Genomic DNA, 18,141 nt, shown 5'->3' with positions numbered 1-18,141 from the left:
TTACTAATGCTTTATTTCAAAATTTTAGTAACTGATCCATTATTATGTAACTAAGCCTTTACGTATCAAATCCATGTTATTCTAGTGTGTAGCCAAACTATTGTACATGAGTTTTTTTGACGAGTTCAAAATACATACTATTTTGACTCAATTTTCTCTACTTAAAATGTTTTTGAAATACATATATATCTATATATATAAAGTTACATTTTACTCATTTCTGGTGCTGCCACGTCAGTCACTCCCTCTATTTAATGAGGTCAAATTTTCGACAATGTCCATTAAACAGTTCCTATTTGTTTCTTAATTTTCGACATAACCCACTAAACACTTCTTATTTGTTTGGCTCATATCTCTTTAAAAGCCCAATCTAGATTTTTTTGTTTGCCAGCTAAATTAAAACTCTCTCCACGTAACTCAACTCTCCGCAGCCCCCATTGGGCGACCTGAAGCGTCTCCACACCCTTTCACTGTCATCCCTGTCTTTCTCTACCTGTGTTTTTTTTGATGAGATTATACAGTTAATGGTAACTGACATTGAAAATTTATTTCACTGAAACAGTGAGACTGTGAAGTTTGGCCATGTCACCTTCTTTTGGAATGGCAACCGCTCTGGATATATTAGTGAAAAGTTAGAAGAGTACGTTGAGATTCCAAGTGATATTGGAATATCATTCAATGTCCAGCCAAAGATGAAAGCGATGGATATTGCCGAGAAAGCAAGGGATGCTATCCTTAGTGGTAAGTTTGACCAGGTAAGGTGTATTCTCTTGTCATATTGTCTCAACCCACTAAAAATTTCGGCTTCTGAATTTGTTGTGAGTGAATTTTTAGGTGCGTGTTAACCTGTCAAATGGAGACATGGTGGGTCATACTGGTGATATTGACGCAGCTATTTTTGCCTGTGAAGCTGCTGATTTTGCTGTGAGGGTATGGTTTCAATCAAATTTGTGGCATAGGAATGTTTAAAAACCGTTCTTAGTAGGTATGACTCAACTGAGTTTTTGATCTCTGGTTTACAGACAATCCTTGATGCCATAGAACAGGTAGGAGGGATATATGTTATTACTGCTGATCACGGAAATGCTGAGGACATGGTCAAAAGAGACAAATCCGGCAAGCCTGCTCTTGATAAGGAAGGGAAGCTTCAGATTCTCACCTCTCCCACCCTGAAACCAGTAAGTTCTAGCAATACTGAAACAATTTGGGCTATGACCAGAATGTGGAAGTTGCTACTGAGTATAAATATTAAGCATGAGAAGTTTTGTTACCAGAAGTGGTGAAATTTGTACATGATGTGTGTGTGCAGGTGCCAATTGCCATTGGAGGTCATGGCTTGTCAGCAGGAGTTAGGTTCAGACAGGATATCGAGACACTTGGGCTTGCGAATATAGCAGCGACAGTGATGAACCTCCATGGCTTTGTAAAGAGTTCTATGCAAAGAGGTCTTTACCTTGAGGGACAACTACATCATAGAAAAACTCGGCTATACAAAATCAAAAAAGAATAACCAAATCAAAGCAGGGCAACACAAGCAACACTTACAGAGGATCAATTAAACAGCTAAGCAGTTGGTATACAACATAAAAAATAAGTGTGCAACGTGCAGTCTCAACATGCCTTTCTCCACTTGTGCTATCAAAGCAGGTGTGTTTCCTACAAATTTTGAGATCTTACCTAAACATTTTTTGCTATACCTAATGGCTTTGGCATGGGTAGTATTTCATTCTGTTTTCGTTAATCTCTGATGCTTTGTTAGGAGGATGCCCCTGCCCTTTTTTCAAGGCTCTTGGATAAGCTAATGAAGAGTGATAAATATGGTGAGCGTAGAGGGTCAGCTTTTGGTCTTGCGGGAGTAATTATGGGCTTTGAAATTTCTAGCTTGAAGAAATATGGTCTTATAGTCACTTTGCAAGAGGCACTTATTGACAGGTATTTCTTATGCATTCTTTTAACTATATATTTATATGGTATCGGTGTTTTAGGAGTGCATGTTTGCTTGTGATGCCGTTCAAGCTTGTGTTTTGGTATTTTAATTTATATTTTTCTGAGGTTATGTAGCTGTTCACTATAATATTGAGGGACCAAACATCCTCTGCATATAGTCCGTCCATTTTGATTCATTAGCTCTTCTGTTTATTCTCTTTAGTAATACACTGTTGACATAATCGATTTATATTCAAATAGAAAGGCTGCCTTGCAAGTCAATATTCCAATGAAGTGGGCTAATTAGTTGCTGGTTATTTCTTATGTCATTGATGCTTTGTCTTTTTGTATAACATCTATAATATGTAGAAGTTCACTATTACCCTTACTTCACTTATGCTGTGTTGTTTGTGTTTTGGCTGCAGAAATTCTGCGAAACGGCGTGAAGGAGCACTTCTTGCATTTGAATGTCTCTGCGAGAAGCTTGGAAAATTATTTGAATCGTAAGAGAACTTTCTAATGATAAATATTCCAAAAGTAAATATTGCAACTTGGTAATATACATTCTTTTAGTTTAGGTATGTGATAAAGATGTTACCCTTACTTCTGGTGTTGTTCTCTGACCAAGCTGGAGCAGTTCGTGAAGCAGCAGAATGTGCTGCTCGAGCTATGATGTCTCAACTATCTGCATATGGTGTGAAACTTGTCCTTCCTTTTCTCCTCAAGGTGATTATTTACTAAATTCTTAAGATTTTTAAGCTCAGTGTTCCATAACTAAGGTTTTGTGCAGTACCAAGTGCCCACCTCATGATCATCTTTTTTATTTGGTTAACCATGCAATGCTATTTTCTTTTTCATTGTTGTAATTATTTGCCCTTGCCAGGAAAGACGGAAAATTTATGGATGCTTTTAAAATTGTTTTTCTTTATCACCCCTTTTTCTGCTAGAACTCAATTAACATTATTTGGCAGCAGTTGACACAACCATCACCAAAGACAAAAGAAGGTAAGAGATGCACAAACCTTTAGTAAACTACGAGTGCCTCAATTAGATAACCATAACACTAAATTTTATGAAAATGAAAACCGAGCCAAAAAACAACAATCCGGACTGTATAAAATAACATCAACATAAACACAAAAAATAATTTATCCCAAAACACAATTCTAGGGACAAATGGAAAAAAAATTACAATTAAGAACACAAAACAACTCACAACTTAATTAGGAAATCAAAGGAAGACAACACATTTTCATATAAACAAATTTGCACACCAGTTAATACTTACATTTAACAAAATCAACAAGGGGATAACCAAATATTCCCTACAGATGCGAAGCGAGCAGGAAATCACCCAAATACGCAAACAGAAAAAAAAACAAATTATGGATCGATGAAAGGGATGACTGAAAAAAGGATTATGAGCGTCAAAGTAATAGGTTTAATACTCATACTGTCCTCTAGATCGCAAACATTGCTCATCTGCTACCCGTTCAGGAGGACATCATATTTTCAAAGAGAACTAATCCATTCTTAACTCAATAACATACCAATTATGATCCAATAGACCAACACATTTTAAGCCTTACAAAGAATTTGGACCCAATGGCTGAAACACAAAATAATAGCAAAAAAACAAAAATGTAAGTTATTGATTTTATTTACTTTTTTTAGTAAAACCCACAACCTTTTTCACTCCAAACACTAAAACATTGACAAAAAACTACTCCCACAGTTTACTAAATACATATGAAAATAATTAAAACTCTAACCCATAACCACATATAAAAAAACCAAATAACAATCCAACCACAAAATGACAAATAATTAGAATTTAAGCAAAACTAACAACTACAGCCAAATAATAACTTTTACTACACAATGTTAACTTCTCATTATAATTTTTTTAAAAAACATTAAAAATACACACATGATGATCCCAATTTTTGAAAGATAAACAGCACACACATGATGATCCCAATTTTTGAAAAATAAACAGCGCACTAAATTATACTTAATGCAAAACCTATTTTAAAAAAATATCCAACTAAACAACATAAGCAAACAAATCAACTATAAAAACAGATGCAAAGATGAATTTACATAACCAAGAAATAATATACACAAAAAATCCTAAATAGACTTTAATCTAACTCCCGCGCGTAGCGCGGGCCAAATGCTAGTATATATATAAATTCTACTTAAATTTTTACTATATATATATATATATATATATATATATATTTGTTTTTACGACTTTGTATATTCTACTTAAAATTCTTTGGTATTGTTAATGTTATGACTGTTTTGAAATATGGATGTTAAATATTTTGCCAGGAATTGAGACTTCGCATCTTGACAACGTCCACCACAAGGTATCAACAACAGTGATTTAAATATGTTATAAACCGGTTAGAAATATGCATATCGAAAGTAAAATTTATAAATATTATTTTCATTAATTGTTGATTTAATAGATTAAAGAGAAGGTGGTGATGAATGCAAGAAGAATTGATCTAGAGATTGACTATACTGGTCCGCATTTGAGACCACCTGTTCCATCACGTCCTCCAAAAGCACTACTACATGTCGGTAACGTCCACCACAAGGTATCAGTAACATCGATAAAGTCTTATATGATTACAAATATATCATATATTAATTATATATATATATGTGATAAGACTATAGTTATCTTTTATTTTTTTTTGATCAAACAGACTATAGTTATCTATATTATTAATTTTTACCAAAATATATACTATTTTAATTTGTTGAGTTAAAACTTAAGGTTAAAGAGGAGGTAGCGATGAATGGAAGAAGAATCGATTTTGAAATGGACTACACCGGCCCGCATCCAAGGCCGCCCGGCCCTCCACACGCACCAGTACATGCCTAAAATAAGAAAAAGTAGTTGTCCGTCTATTACACAAATGAAAATATCACAAACCATTTTATTTAAAAACATGAAGTTAAGTTGAAAATGTCACATATATATATATATATATATAAATCATATTTTCTCTAAAATATATTATATTATACAGATTTCTTTTAAATGTTGTGTTATAAAAAAATAAGTCTGTATTCAAAAAGGTTAATAAAGTTATGATATAGGGAACAAATATGGGTACACAGACAATGGAAAAATCACATTTTAAACTTTTAAAGTATCTCTGGGTAACAATATAAATTTAAATTATGTTGGTTTAATTTAATTTCTTTTTTCATTTTTTTCATAAAAAAAAGCAGAGAAAAATATTTTAATTTTAAAAATCATCTTTTTCTATCTAGTTACCGTCTGATCATAAAATTTCAAATTTTTTTATTCAGTTCATTTTTTTCGTTCATTCTCCTTTTAAACAAAATTTTTACAATGTTCCTTGTCACATTAATCTTTTTGATATATGCATTTGCACTAGATTCTGATTTAAACCGATTTAATTCTCATTAGAAAACAATGAATCCTCTCTCTATATATATATATATATATATATATTGTCAACTTCAATTTCATGTTTCTCAAATTTTTTTATCACGAACATCTTACTTCTGATTCAATATCAAGTTTTAGAGGTTTATTAAAGTGAGAATAAACATGCATGGTGTATACTATCTTTTTTCTCTTCTTCCTTTTTATAGAAAAACAAAACTAATTAAAATTTAAACTAAACCAACATATATTTCACATTGACATATATTATGGTTCTGTCATCTTTTGTGATAGTGCAAACAAAAAACTTACTTTTAAAGTTTAAAATGTTTGCAAAATCATTTTAAAAATTTGTAATGTTAGTAAAATTCTCTCGAGATTTTAATTGCTGCGACATTTTGAAAATTTTAAATGTGATTTTCCCCAAAGACAAATATGTGGATCTGGATCCAATTCCACACCTACCACATTTGAAGCCACCACATGAGATGGGAGGCCACCTCGTCCTCTTTCTTAGACCATAAATCACTAGACCATTAATTTTAAACTAAAATTGTTATCATGTAGTAATTATATTCTTCTTAATCGATGTAGTAATTATAAATAAGTATAAGAAACTTGGCAGAAACTTATAGAAAAAATATCATTTAAATATAGACTAATGATCATTTCTTCCCAAACGTGATTTATCTGCAACTCTTTTTCGACAACTATAAAAAAATACAACTATAGATTCATGATCCATATTTTATGATAGTACTTTCTGAAAATACAGATTTCTTATGAACATTTTCTTAAACATCAAAAATATGGACCTTTTGTTTATAATATATATAAATTTATAAATTTGTATTATAAATGTTTTACATAACAGATTATAATATTGTTAACGTTTGATTAAAATTTAATTGAAAGTTAAACAGACGAACCATGTCACTTTTTATTACAGCCATTTGGATAGAAATTATTATTATTTTTTTTTTTTGACAGCAAACCAAGTTCATCCATTTAAGCTAGAAACAGACGGTTTTCCAAAAAGGAGAATCAGTCCAGGGTAGAGGAGCTTACATGGGAAAAGATAGAACCACGTGATCGTGCCTTTTTAGCAAGGCAGTCAGCACGGGTGTTATGACAGCGTGAAATAAAAGACAAAGAAAAAGAAGAACGAGAGTTTCAGCATACTAATATATTCTAACTCCAAAGAAAAAGCAGGCCACTCATCCGGAGTGTCTAGTAGCTGTGATAGCTCCAAAGAATCCGTCTGAAAGTCAACGTGGAACAAGGATAAAGAGATAAGGGACCGCATTGCCCAAAGAAGCGCCTCAAATTCTGCGTGAAGGGGTAATTGACAACTTCTAAAACCCTTTAAACCAAGGTGAATGATGTCCTGACCAGAATTAGCAACCCAACCAATTCCCGATAAAGTGCTCGACAAAGCCCAAGATCCATCAACTTGACAAACAATAGAACCTGGTACGGGGACCGGAACCTCCAAGGGAACAAGAGGTGGTGCAGACTCCAGAAACGAGTCTTTCACTCTAGCCGTACGGAAGGAGTCTGCTTCTTTCATTGCAAGCTGGAGAGTGTCGGCTGGATGGACGTCTTTATTCTCGAAGACTTTAGAGTTCCTAGCCTTCCAGATGAACCACAAGATCCATGGGAAAATCTTGATGGATTCCTCTCTTCCTCCAAGTTCTCTTGCTCTCCAGAAAAGATGATCGATATTCACAAAAAGTGAAGAGGAGGGGAACACTCCCTGAATAAAAGGGATCTGGGAGAGGGACCAGACTTGAAATGCAGGAGGGCATTCAAAAAGAACATGATTAATAGATTCCTCTTCCATCCCACAACGGGGGCACAAACGATCAGTAGCCAAATGACGGTTCACTAAACGTTGGCAGGTCACCAAGCAACCTGAAACAGATTGCCAGAGAAAATGTTTAATCTTTTTCGAGGTTGGGATCTTCCATGACTGTGCCTGGAGTGCAGAAACACTCGGCCCCTGAAAAGGGAGGCCACAATCCCCTCGACGGCTTGCAGAAGCAGCCAAATATCCTGATTTAACAGAGTAGTTACCAGATTTTGTGTGAGTCCAAACATAAGCATCTCTCGAGAATTTCGAACTCGGATGTAGCCCTAGGATGCGGGGTATATCTTCGGGCTGGATCAGCTCATGAAGTAACTCAACCTTCCAAGATTTGGAGACAGGATCGATTAGAGCGTTCACAAAGAGGTTTGGATCCGTATTATCAAGCTTACTCAGAGCTGGGCGCGCCGGGATAGACGATATCCAAGGGTCACTCCAAACACGAGTGTCAAAACCTGAGCCAATGTTCTTCCGTGATCCAGACAAGAGTAGAGGTCTAGCAGCGAGCATGCTCTGCCACCCGTACGAGGGCAGGTAGGATGGCTTGACATGGATGGGACTAGAGTATCTAAAGTACCGTCCACGAAGCACTCTCGCCAGTAAGGAATTCGGGAAACGCACCAGACGCCACAATTGCTTTGCTAAGAGAGCTAGTTTGAAATCTTCAAGGATCCTAAATCCCAGTCCTCCTTCGGATAAAGGAAGGCAGAACTTGTCCCATGCTATCCAGTGCAGACCCTTGCTCTCCTGGGAGGAGTTCCACCAGAAGTTTGAGATAGCGCTGGTCAGTTTGGACCGAACATTCTTAGGGAGGAGGATATAAATTATCTAAAACTATAAAATACTTTAAAATATTTCAGTTTTTAATTATGTATAACTTTTTCTAAATTCAGTTATTGATTACCCTCTCTTACATTGAAACAGATTGAGTTTCTGAATAGAAGAAGAAGAATGGTAATAATAACTAAATTATAGAGAATAACTTACTCATTGTTTTATATATCTAAACTAATTGACAATTTAGTCAGCGTAGATTGCGTTATCTTCATAATTGCGATTGATATATGTGTGTGTATCTACAATCAGAGAAATTACAAAATTAATTCACAAATCACCAAAAAAACTTAACAAAAGAATAAAAGATTGTTCCAAAAAAAAAAAAAAAAATCTGACTTGAAGATGAAGCTGGTGATCCTAGTATCTTTTTTGCTCCTTCTCCCGATGTTTTCCTCAGGTAACTTTATGGTTAGAAACACATTCGATAGATTGTTTTACTGTTTTTCGAGGTCGTGGAGACTTTGCATCTTGACAACGTCAACCACGAGGTATTTTATTAACAACCACGGGTATACAATCTGGATTAGGATTATCAATACGCATCGAATTTTTTAATAAATATATATCATTACTTAATTTGTTTGATTTAGAAAATGGTTAAGAAGGAGGTGGTTATGAATGGAAAAATAATCGATCTTGAGATAGACTACGCTGGTCCACAGCTAAGACCATCTGATCCATCCGATCCTTCGAAAAATCAAGTACGTGCCTATAAATATGATGACAAAAACATATAGCTAAACTAGTCCATTACAAAATAAAAAGTATTAAGATGAATGAATTCTGTTACCTTGAACGAAAATTATTATTAAATTTTCCAAGAAAATGTATATGATAACAAATGCCGTCTACGTACTTTATTAAATAATATTTTCATTTTTTAATAGTATATAATTTTTGATGGTAAAAACAATGAGAGTTTGATTTTTTAAGGGAAAAATGTTTGTCAACTATTTGAAGTATACGCCAACACATAACCATACATATAAACAATATAAATATCTTGTTAACTACGTCAACTATTGTCATTACATAAAGACATTCATAAACAAACATAGGTTATGTATACAACATCATAAACATTCAATTCCGGTGGTTGGTTAGCCAGAATCTAGCGTTGACCAGTGTTGACCGTCGTTGACCAAAATTTTTTTTTTTTTTTTTTTTCTTTTTTTTTTTGTTTTCATGTATTTTTGATAAATAAATTAAAAGATAAATGATTTGTATAATTTACAACAAAATATAACAACAAAAGTGATACAACAAACAAAAACAAGACAATTATATACCCAAAGAAAAAAAAAATTTGACAAACAAAATTTATGGTTTATCTAGTAACTAATTTTGTTAATACAGAAAATATACCAAAAATGATATAATAAAACTATACCACCAAAATTTTATGTGTAGCAGATTTCTTCATAAAACTATAACAAATATATACCTTTTCCTTTCAAAAATCATTTTTTATTTTGTATTTTCAAAGGTGGGAATTTTTTTTTTTTACTTATAAGATTATGTAATTTGAAATATATCCAAGACATTGCCAACTATTTTTTTTTTTAATAAGAAAAAGAAAGGAAGAAAATAATGAAAATTCTATTTATTTACATGAAAGACATATATCTAGAAGATAATTAAAAAAACAAAAGTTGATTTTGTAAAATCAAAGGTTGGTCTTGTAAAATCAAAGAAATAGTTGGCAGTGCCTTGGATATATTTCAAATGACATAATCTTATAAATGAATAATAAGAAAAAAAAATATTAAAAATCTCCACCTTTGAAAATACAAAACAAAAAATGATGGTTAAAAGGAAAAGGTATGTATTTGTTATAGTTTTATGAAAAAATCTCCTAGACATAAACTTTTGTTCTATAACTTTTTGTTGTTATATTTTGTTTTTGTAAATTATACAAATCATTTTTTTTTTATATTTTTTTATCAAAAATACATGAAAAAATATTATTATTTTTAGGAAAAAAGAATATATATATTTTTTTGAAATTTTTTTTCTGGTCAACGCCGGTCAACACTGTTCAACGCCGGTTAACACTGGTCAACGCCGGATTCCGGCCAACTAACCACCAGAGTTGAATGTTTATGATGTTGTACACATAACCTATATTTATTTATGGATGTCCTTATGTGGATAATAGTTGACGTAGTTAACAAAACATTTATATTGTTTGTATGTGTGGCTATATGTTAGCGTATATTTCAAATAGTGACGTATACTTCAAGTAGCGGACAAACATTTTTCCTTTTTTAAAAGGTAGATGAGGTTGTGACAAAGGAACCACCGCTGTATATCAAAGACGACTATAAGGATCCGGCTCTACTTCCAGCTATACGACATTCGTGCCATACCTACCTCATCGTCGTCCTCCTCCTCACCATAAATCGGTACACAATTAATTTTAGTGAACAAATTGTTGTCATAATGTCATTAGACGTTCTGTCTTATAAGTAATGTAGTAATTTTAAGTTTTTTTTTTTTTCTTCTTTTTTCATTATAACCCTTCAAGAGAAGTTTAATACAATAGGAGTCAAGATAAAAATAAGCTCAAAAAGTGCAACACATGATCAAAGACTGGAGCTACTAATAGGCATTACGGAGGTTGGAAATGGGTAAACCATAGACCAAGATGAGTGTCCTGAGTCGAAATCGTTAAGGGTTGAGCAGCTCTTGAGGTCCGATCCAGCGACAACAGCTTTCGACGAAATGTTAGCTGGATTTCCCTCTGCAGTTGGAGCTCTGTTCGAGAGGAAGTGGTATGAATTCTTGAGTTGCGTTCTCGCCAAATATAATAGATAAGGGCTTGGAAAACCAATTTGCAGATTGAATTGAGTCTCCTGTTTGTGGTGGGGGACTTAATCCAATTGAGGACTCCATCAAAGGTTATTGTTGTTGATGTGTGCAAGGAGGAGAAGAGTGCCGTCCAAAGATTCCTGGAATAAGGACATTGAAAGAATATGTGATCCCTTGTTTCCATACCTGTCAAACAGAGAAGACAATAAGGAGGAACGGGTAAGCTCCAGCGAATTAGTCTGTCTCTCGTTGTAAGGCGGTCCTGAACAGTAAGCCAAGTCATAAAAGCCATCTTTGGGATTCTTTCCTTAAACCAAACTTGCGAAGACCAGGGAACTGAAGGTCCAGGAGGATGAAGGTGCTTCCAGGTTCTCATTGAGGAGAAGGTACCATTCGATTGATCTTGGGAGAGTTTCCAATGGTAAGTATCACAGCCAGCAGCTGGATCAGGAGGAGTATGGTCGTGTAAGCAGGCTCTAAGTAGCTGGATAATAGGATGTCGTCCTCTTGGCAAGGACCATTCCCCATTTGAAGCTGCTTGGCTAACTCGAGCAAGGAGAGTGATTCCGGATACCCGCGATCCTGAGTCACCAAGGATGTCAATGAGAGGTCCAAGACCAGTCCAGTTGTCGTGCCAGAAGAGGCAATCATTACCCGAGAAGACACTGCAGTGGATGAAAGGTCTTGCAAGAGGTCTTAGTTTACACAAACGTCGCCCTATCCAACTTCCAGAATTTCGAAAATCAACATCCCAGAAGCATTTATCCCTTATAAGCTTATGATGAACCCAGGAAACCCAAAGAGAACCAGCCTGAGAGTAGAGTAGCCATATCAACTTGAGCCCGAAGATCTTATTCCAATCAACTAGCCTTTTAAGTCCTAGCCCCCCAGCAGACTTTGGACTACAAACCGTTTCCCAAGCGACCTTTGCTCCCCGAGCTGTGTCCGCAGTACCATTCCACAAAAATGCACCACAGATTTGCTCGAGCTTAGTCATGCAAGCATTAGGTAGCAAGAATATCGAAGCCCAGAAGTTTATTGTGCTATTGATTACTGATTGAAGTAACTGAAGCCTGCCAGCGAAGGATAGATGTCTGTTTGTCCAGGAGTTTATCCTACTTTTCACCTTGTCTAGAAGCGGCTGATAATCAGAAGGAGAAAGCTTACGAGTGATGAGAGGAACTCCCAAATAACGCATTGGCAACGAGCCATGAGAAAGGCTATGACGATTTGCAATTTGACTGAGAGTGTCACTGTTATTTCCATCCAAGAACAAGCAGGTTTTCTGTAAGTTGATACCCAGTCCTGAAGCTGATTTAAACTGAGAAATGATATTCAGAATTTCAACCAGGGATTCTTCACTTCCATCAAAAAATACTAGTATGTCATCTGCGAAGCTAAGATGGGTGATAAGAGGAGTGACACCAAGAGGATGAAGTTGAAATCTTCCCGAGTTGGCCGCTTTGTCTAGTTGTTTTGACAATATATCCATGACAAGCGTAAACAAAGGTGCCGAGATAGAGTCACCTTGCCTTAAACCTTTTCTCCCGGGAAAGTAGCCAATCAACTCCCCATTGAAGCTTACCGAGTAAGAAGGAGAGGTGTAGCAGGCCTTCAACCAGTTAATAAAAATCGGAGGGAGATTATAAGCCGACAGGATATTGGTGAGGAAACCCCAATCCACATTGTCAAAAGCCTTAGTCAGGTCTATTTGAAGGCAGCCTCTAGTCACAGGGCCTTCTTTGTTGAAATCCGCTACAAGCTCAGTTGCGAGGGATTTCTTTGGACTGCCTGACTGGTGATTAACTTTAGACGCTTGGCAAGAATACGAGAGATGATCTTGTAGATGGTAGAGCAGCAAGATATGGGCCTGAAATCGGAAAGCTTCTCTGCAGAGACTGTCATAGGGATTAGAGCAAGTATTGTGGCATTGATCTGTTTCAAAAGCTTTCCAGTCCTGAAAAACTCCAGAACAGCCTCAATAAAAGTGGGACCAACGAGAGCCAATGAGTCAATGAAGAAATTTACTGTGAAACCATCGGGACCCGGTGCTTTATTCCTTGGAAGTGAAAAAAGGGTGGAGGTGATTAGCTCAGGGGTAGGGATAATGGTTAGTGAGGCTGAGAGTTCTTCAGAGCATCTGAAAGAGTGCAGCTCACTAATCATATCCACTGAAAGGGAAACTACTGAAGGATTTGATTTTACCAGCAAGCCTTGATAATAGTCCAATATCATTGACTTTAGAGCCTCCTTGTCTGAAAGGCGAGCTCCATTAACATCGATGAGGGATCTAATTAAGTTTCTCGCTTGACGATCCTTCACCGAGTTATGAAAAAAACGAGTATTTGAGTCTCCTTCAGTGCACCAACGAACCCTTGACTTCTCCCGAAGGAATGTCTCCTCTGCTGTAGACATAACTAGCCAGTGGCTACGAGCCAGTCTTTCTTCCTCAAACAGTGATTGACTTGGGGTGCTTAGTAACTGATTTTGGATAGACGTCAAAGCTTCCAAGGCTTCCGATGACCTAGCCTGTATATTGCTGAAGTGAGTTCGATTTAAGAGTTTGCAAGCCATCTTAACAACTTTGAGCTTCTGGCATATGGAGAACATATGATTTCCATGCATGATTGGCGAGTTCCACGCTTCCTCAACAAGTCTTGGGAAGTCTGGATGAGTAGCAAAGAAAGAGTAGTACTTGAAGGGGACCTTCCTCCTTTCCTCTGCTTGTGAAGTCTTAACTAAGATAGGAGAATGGTCTGAGCCTCATGGAGCGTCAAAGAGTGCATTAGAGTTGGGGAAAGCTGTCAGCCACAGTTCATTAACAAGGACTCGATCGAGCTTCCTAGTGATGGGATTGAGATGCTGACTGTTGAACCAGGTGTGTTCCGCACCCCTACTAGCCAGCTCCAGAAATTCACAACTGTCAATGCATTGCTGGAATTCAGCCATACCTTGGATTGGAAGAGGGTAAGGAAGGAGAGAATAATGCTCATCTGCTCTGAGAATCTGATTGAAATCCCCCAGAGTCATCCAAGGGTGGTTTCGTTGAAGAGTGTAGCTGTTAAGTTCCTGCAGAGACTGCCATAGCTCCCTTCTCGCTATCATACAATTGCGAGCATAAACAAAGGTTGCAGAAAAAGATAGGTTGGTAGATGTATCAAAAACTCCACAAGAGATGAGCTGATCAGTTTTCTTGTAAATGATTACGTTGACAACAGGGTCCCAAACTAGCCAAATTCTACCATTCTGAGCGGAAGAGCAGTAATTGTAGTCATAACACCAACCAGGAAAGGTGCGATTCAAGATAGTAGCCGAGTTCTCCACTTGAACATGTGTTTCCAAAATTCCTCCTATAATAGGTCTAGAAGCTTGAACCCATCTCTTGAGTTCTACTTACCAGAGGGAAGTATTCAATCCCCTAATATTATAACAAAAGATCTTCGTCATCATCAAAAAGGTGGGCAAAAGGCTGAAAGCAAAGCTTTCAAGCATGATGAAGGTGGGAAGCCCCTGGACAGAGAGGCGTCCTCTGGCAGTCTTAGATGGCTTAGCACTTGTGTTTTTAGGAAATGTGGGATTGACAACAATTTTAGGTTGATCTACTGATGCCCTGTTGGGAGCAGGGTCTGAAGACGCCTGAGCCTTGTCCTGCTTCAAAACTAACACTTCATCAGGAATCCTGACTGGTGAACTTGAACCTTGAGTTTTTATGGTGCCTACATACGAGCCCTTTGGAGATTTAGCTCGACGCTGAACAAGCTGCCAATCATTCGGAGAGTCCGCTGATGGGGAGTCCAGGTATTTATGAGTGGCAGTTAGAGGGGGAGGGGGTAAAACGGAAGCAGCTGAAGTCGATGGGATACTAGGAGTGGTTTCTGGCAATTTCTTTGCTGAAGGATCATCTACCGGAGTGTCAGGAATAGGGATACCAGCAACGAGATGCCCTTTAACTTGCCATATTGACTGAGCTCCTTTTTTGACAGGAGGAGGAAATTGAGCTGAGGGTATGTCAGCTGGGGCTGCAATCTTATCCTTCGCTGGAGCTACAGGGCATCTGTGGTAGAGATGACCATATTCTCCACAGTAATCGCATTTAGGCGGTAAGCGAGGATACTCAACCCATACTCTTAACTCGTTACCATCGTCATCCTCAACTAGAACAGACTGGGGGAATGGCTTACTGAGAAGAACCTCAACCTTTATTCTTGTATCAGTAGCTAATGGTGGGAGCTGATGTTTCTCTGTGTGGAGTGGTTCACCAATACTAGAGGCTATGGTGCTGAGTCCCGGGAGCGAGTATAACTGAGGGGGCACATTCTTTAGTATAACTCATATTGGAAGTGATACAAGTTTGAGAGGAGTGAGGGTAGCTGTTGGTGACCAGGGAGTTACCGTGAATAGACAATTGCCTGCTTGCCAGCATCCCACCTCAAGAACTCATTTGCGAGTGAGCTCCGAAGGGATGTAGATGAGTACCAAACCATTAGGGAGACTTCTAATGCTTATCCTGCCATTATTGCCCCAAATTGGATTGAGATCTACAAAGATTTTTCAAGGAGGAGGAGGATTACCATGAAAGTGAGCGACCAAATGATCCTTCCATGTCTCTGTCGATTTTAGGATAACTGATGCTGGAGCACGAACCCGAGGTGTACCATCCTCGGTAAATCTGGGTTTAGCTACTTTTTTGAGATTTCGGAGACTCGGATTGAAACGCTCAGCCCAGGGGAGCTTTGTGTCTGCAATAACCGGCGATACATCTTCTTGAGGCAGCAAGATAGGTAGATTAGAGCCTGATTCTACCGTATCCGCAGGAAGAGGAGCTGTTCCTACGGGAAGAGACGGGAGAGGAAGAGTAGATGAATCAATAGTCTGAACGGGAGGTGGATCGGGAGGGGGAGGGATCGAGACCGCTGTAGCCATGGGAGAAATGAAAGAGGAGGGAGAAAGAAGAAGATTCTCGACGGCGGCGTGAGGCCTCACCGTCGGTCGTAGATCTGAGATTTCGCCTTTTTAATCGCCCTTTTTCAGAGAGAGAAAAAAGTCAGCACTTGCAAACAACACTCGCCCTTTCATTTTTAGTTTCTAACTAAATAAAAGTATTTTATTTTTCTAACTAAATAAAAGTATTTTATTTTTCTTGGCTCGAAAAACATACTTAAAAAAAGATGAGTTGCATTGATTTAGAGATCTTATTACAACCAGCTTATGTATTTCACTTTACTACAATCTATGTGTAGTACTCCAACAAATAGCCAGGACCAGGTTTATAAGGATCAGCTTCTACATAACTACATAAGCCTCAGGGGGATCAAACCCCGAGATCGTTCACACGGTTACTCAGGACGTGAAAGATGGCTTTTTTGGAACCTCCGTATTCGTCTCTGTTCTTTTCCACGTACTCTGTCCCTTCAGCTGCTACGCCGTTGACAAATTCAAAGCGATTGTCTTCCCTCAAAGGAAGCGGCTCTATGTCCATTGTGATTACCTTCCCAACTTCTCTTATATTCCTTACTTGCTCTTCCACTAATATAACTCTTTGCATTTTGTAACGCAACATGTCATCCTTCTTTCGTCTACAGACAAAACTAGATATCGGATCGGATTACAATCTACACACATGTTCAGAGCCGTTGCTAACTTTTTGGAGGCCACAATCAAAGGAAAAAAATGGGCTGAAAATAAAAGAAAATAAGCTTGTACGGGGGTTCGAACTCATGATTGGTGAGACACATTAGCACTCCTAACGCCACTAGACCTTCATCGGGAAAAGAATGTGTTTGCACTCCTAACTCTTTTCCCGACGTTAGGAGTGCTAATGTGTGATTCAGATATAGAATAGCTTCAAAATACAACAGAATGTGTGATTAAATATATGATAGTTTCTATTTCCATATTGATTACTGTTATTTATTTAGTTGGAATGAAATGTGAAATATTCAAGAAACAAAATATATAGTAATGCTAGTTTTGAAAATTTTTTAGGGGTTAATGTTGTAAATAAATTTTTAAATAAACAAAAGTAAAAAGGCATAATACAAAATATATTTTAAAAATGTTAATATAGATTTTTGAAGCAAAAAAAAAAAAAAAACCTACTACTACTACAAAAAAAAAATTACAGATAATTTAATCTCTTAACAATTTTTTTTTTTTTTGATATAATCTTTTAACAAGTTCCAAAAAAGGAAAGAATTGATTGTACTATACGTATTCAATTTGACTAATTATTATGGGATTCATCATTCTTAAATTTTTCAAACTAATAGAACACTTGTATTAAAGTTGTTGATCCGTTACCTTGATATCTATAGTTGACTCTACTTTCTATTTATCTATATATATATATATGTCTACATGCATATGTCTTCTAAGTTCTAAGCCAAAAGAATTATAAACTCGAATCATTCACATATCACCAAACACAGAAAAATTAGAAAATATTTCTAAAAGATGAAGCTGGTTATGATTCTTGTAGCCTTCTTGCTCGTTCCCCCGATGTTCTCTTCAGGTACTGAACATTTAAACACTGTTCTAACTTATGGTTTACTTCGTGGCTCCAATATACAAACTAAGCCTTAAAAGTACTTATAAAATCTAGATTGTAGAAACGTAAATTAACTAGCTGAGTCATGTTTTTACGATCTGTTTCCTTTGCAAATAAGTAAAGTAACCTATTACTGTTTGTCGAATTAACTAAGCATAGATAAAATTAGAGTGTAACTATAATACTATTGTAGATTGGTTTTTTCAAGGAGTTCAAAAATATATATATTGATGATATAAATGTTTTGTGTATATGCTTCGTATTTTCTTAGGGATCGTTGAGACTTCGTATCTTAACAACGTCAACGATGAGGTATCAACAACAACGATTTTTAAAGTGTTATATATTGATTACAAATATGCACATCGAAACTAAACAATATATATACTACTTAAATTTGTTGTTTTAAAAGGTTAAAGAGGAGATGGTGATGAATAGAAGAAGAGTCGATCTTGAGATGGATTACACTGGTCCGCATCCAAGGCCGCCCACACCTCCAAAAGAGCAAAAAAGAGTTCAACTCAGAAACTCATACAAACCATAAAACTCATAATTATTGACTGTCACAGTGTATTTACTACCAGTTATTTGACATTTATTAGATAGAGTTTAAACCAATAAAAAAATGACTGGCCGGATCAAATGGTCATAAGTCATAACATATTAAATACACATGAAGTATGCATAGAGAGTTCTGATTACAAGTTTACAACACAACTG

General features: G+C 36.5%; 3 protein-coding genes and 1 long non-coding RNA gene across 4 annotated transcripts; 3 read left to right on the top strand and 1 right to left on the bottom strand.

Moving 5' to 3' along the window:
* Positions 1-486: 486 nt before the first annotated feature.
* On the top strand, positions 487-2,463 carry LOC147918854 (putative 2,3-bisphosphoglycerate-independent phosphoglycerate mutase 2). Its single transcript, XM_087503525.1, has 6 exons — positions 487-755; positions 835-930; positions 1,023-1,178; positions 1,310-1,647; positions 1,760-1,932; positions 2,352-2,463. The coding sequence occupies exons 1-4, from the start codon at positions 693-695 to the stop codon at positions 1,508-1,510; spliced, it is 516 nt and encodes a 171-aa protein (XP_087359651.1). The 5' UTR covers positions 487-692; the 3' UTR covers positions 1,511-1,647; positions 1,760-1,932; positions 2,352-2,463.
* A 1,797-nt stretch (positions 2,464-4,260) lies between these two features.
* Positions 4,261-4,819, top strand: LOC147918853 (uncharacterized). The gene is made up of 3 exons (XR_015592456.1): positions 4,261-4,301; positions 4,404-4,535; positions 4,718-4,819. It is a non-coding gene; the product is annotated as an uncharacterized LOC147918853 (long non-coding RNA).
* A 5,829-nt stretch (positions 4,820-10,648) lies between these two features.
* On the bottom strand, positions 10,649-15,358 carry LOC147918852 (uncharacterized). Its single transcript, XM_087503741.1, has 8 exons — positions 15,284-15,358; positions 14,391-15,176; positions 14,272-14,292; positions 13,826-14,120; positions 12,903-13,630; positions 11,265-12,831; positions 11,061-11,181; positions 10,649-10,820 (listed from the first exon to the last, which is right to left on the bottom strand). Exons 1-8 carry the CDS (start codon positions 15,356-15,358, stop codon positions 10,649-10,651), a joined length of 3,765 nt encoding a protein of 1,254 aa, XP_087359867.1.
* Positions 15,359-17,239: 1,881 nt separating this feature from the next.
* Positions 17,240-18,093, top strand: LOC104770821 (uncharacterized). Its single transcript, XM_010495275.3, has 3 exons — positions 17,240-17,385; positions 17,693-17,733; positions 17,834-18,093. Exons 1-3 carry the CDS (start codon positions 17,328-17,330, stop codon positions 17,963-17,965), a joined length of 231 nt encoding a protein of 76 aa, XP_010493577.1. The 5' UTR covers positions 17,240-17,327; the 3' UTR covers positions 17,966-18,093.
* The last annotated feature ends 48 nt before the right edge of the window (positions 18,094-18,141 follow it).

Source organism: Camelina sativa, chromosome 20 (assembly GCF_030686135.1).
Source record: "Camelina sativa cultivar CO46 ecotype springtype chromosome 20, ASM3068613v1".
In the NCBI taxonomy this organism is placed as follows: domain Eukaryota; kingdom Viridiplantae; phylum Streptophyta; class Magnoliopsida; order Brassicales; family Brassicaceae; genus Camelina; species Camelina sativa.
The sequence above is the reverse complement of the archived record's forward strand: the minus strand, read 5'-3'. Positions and strand labels throughout refer to the sequence as shown.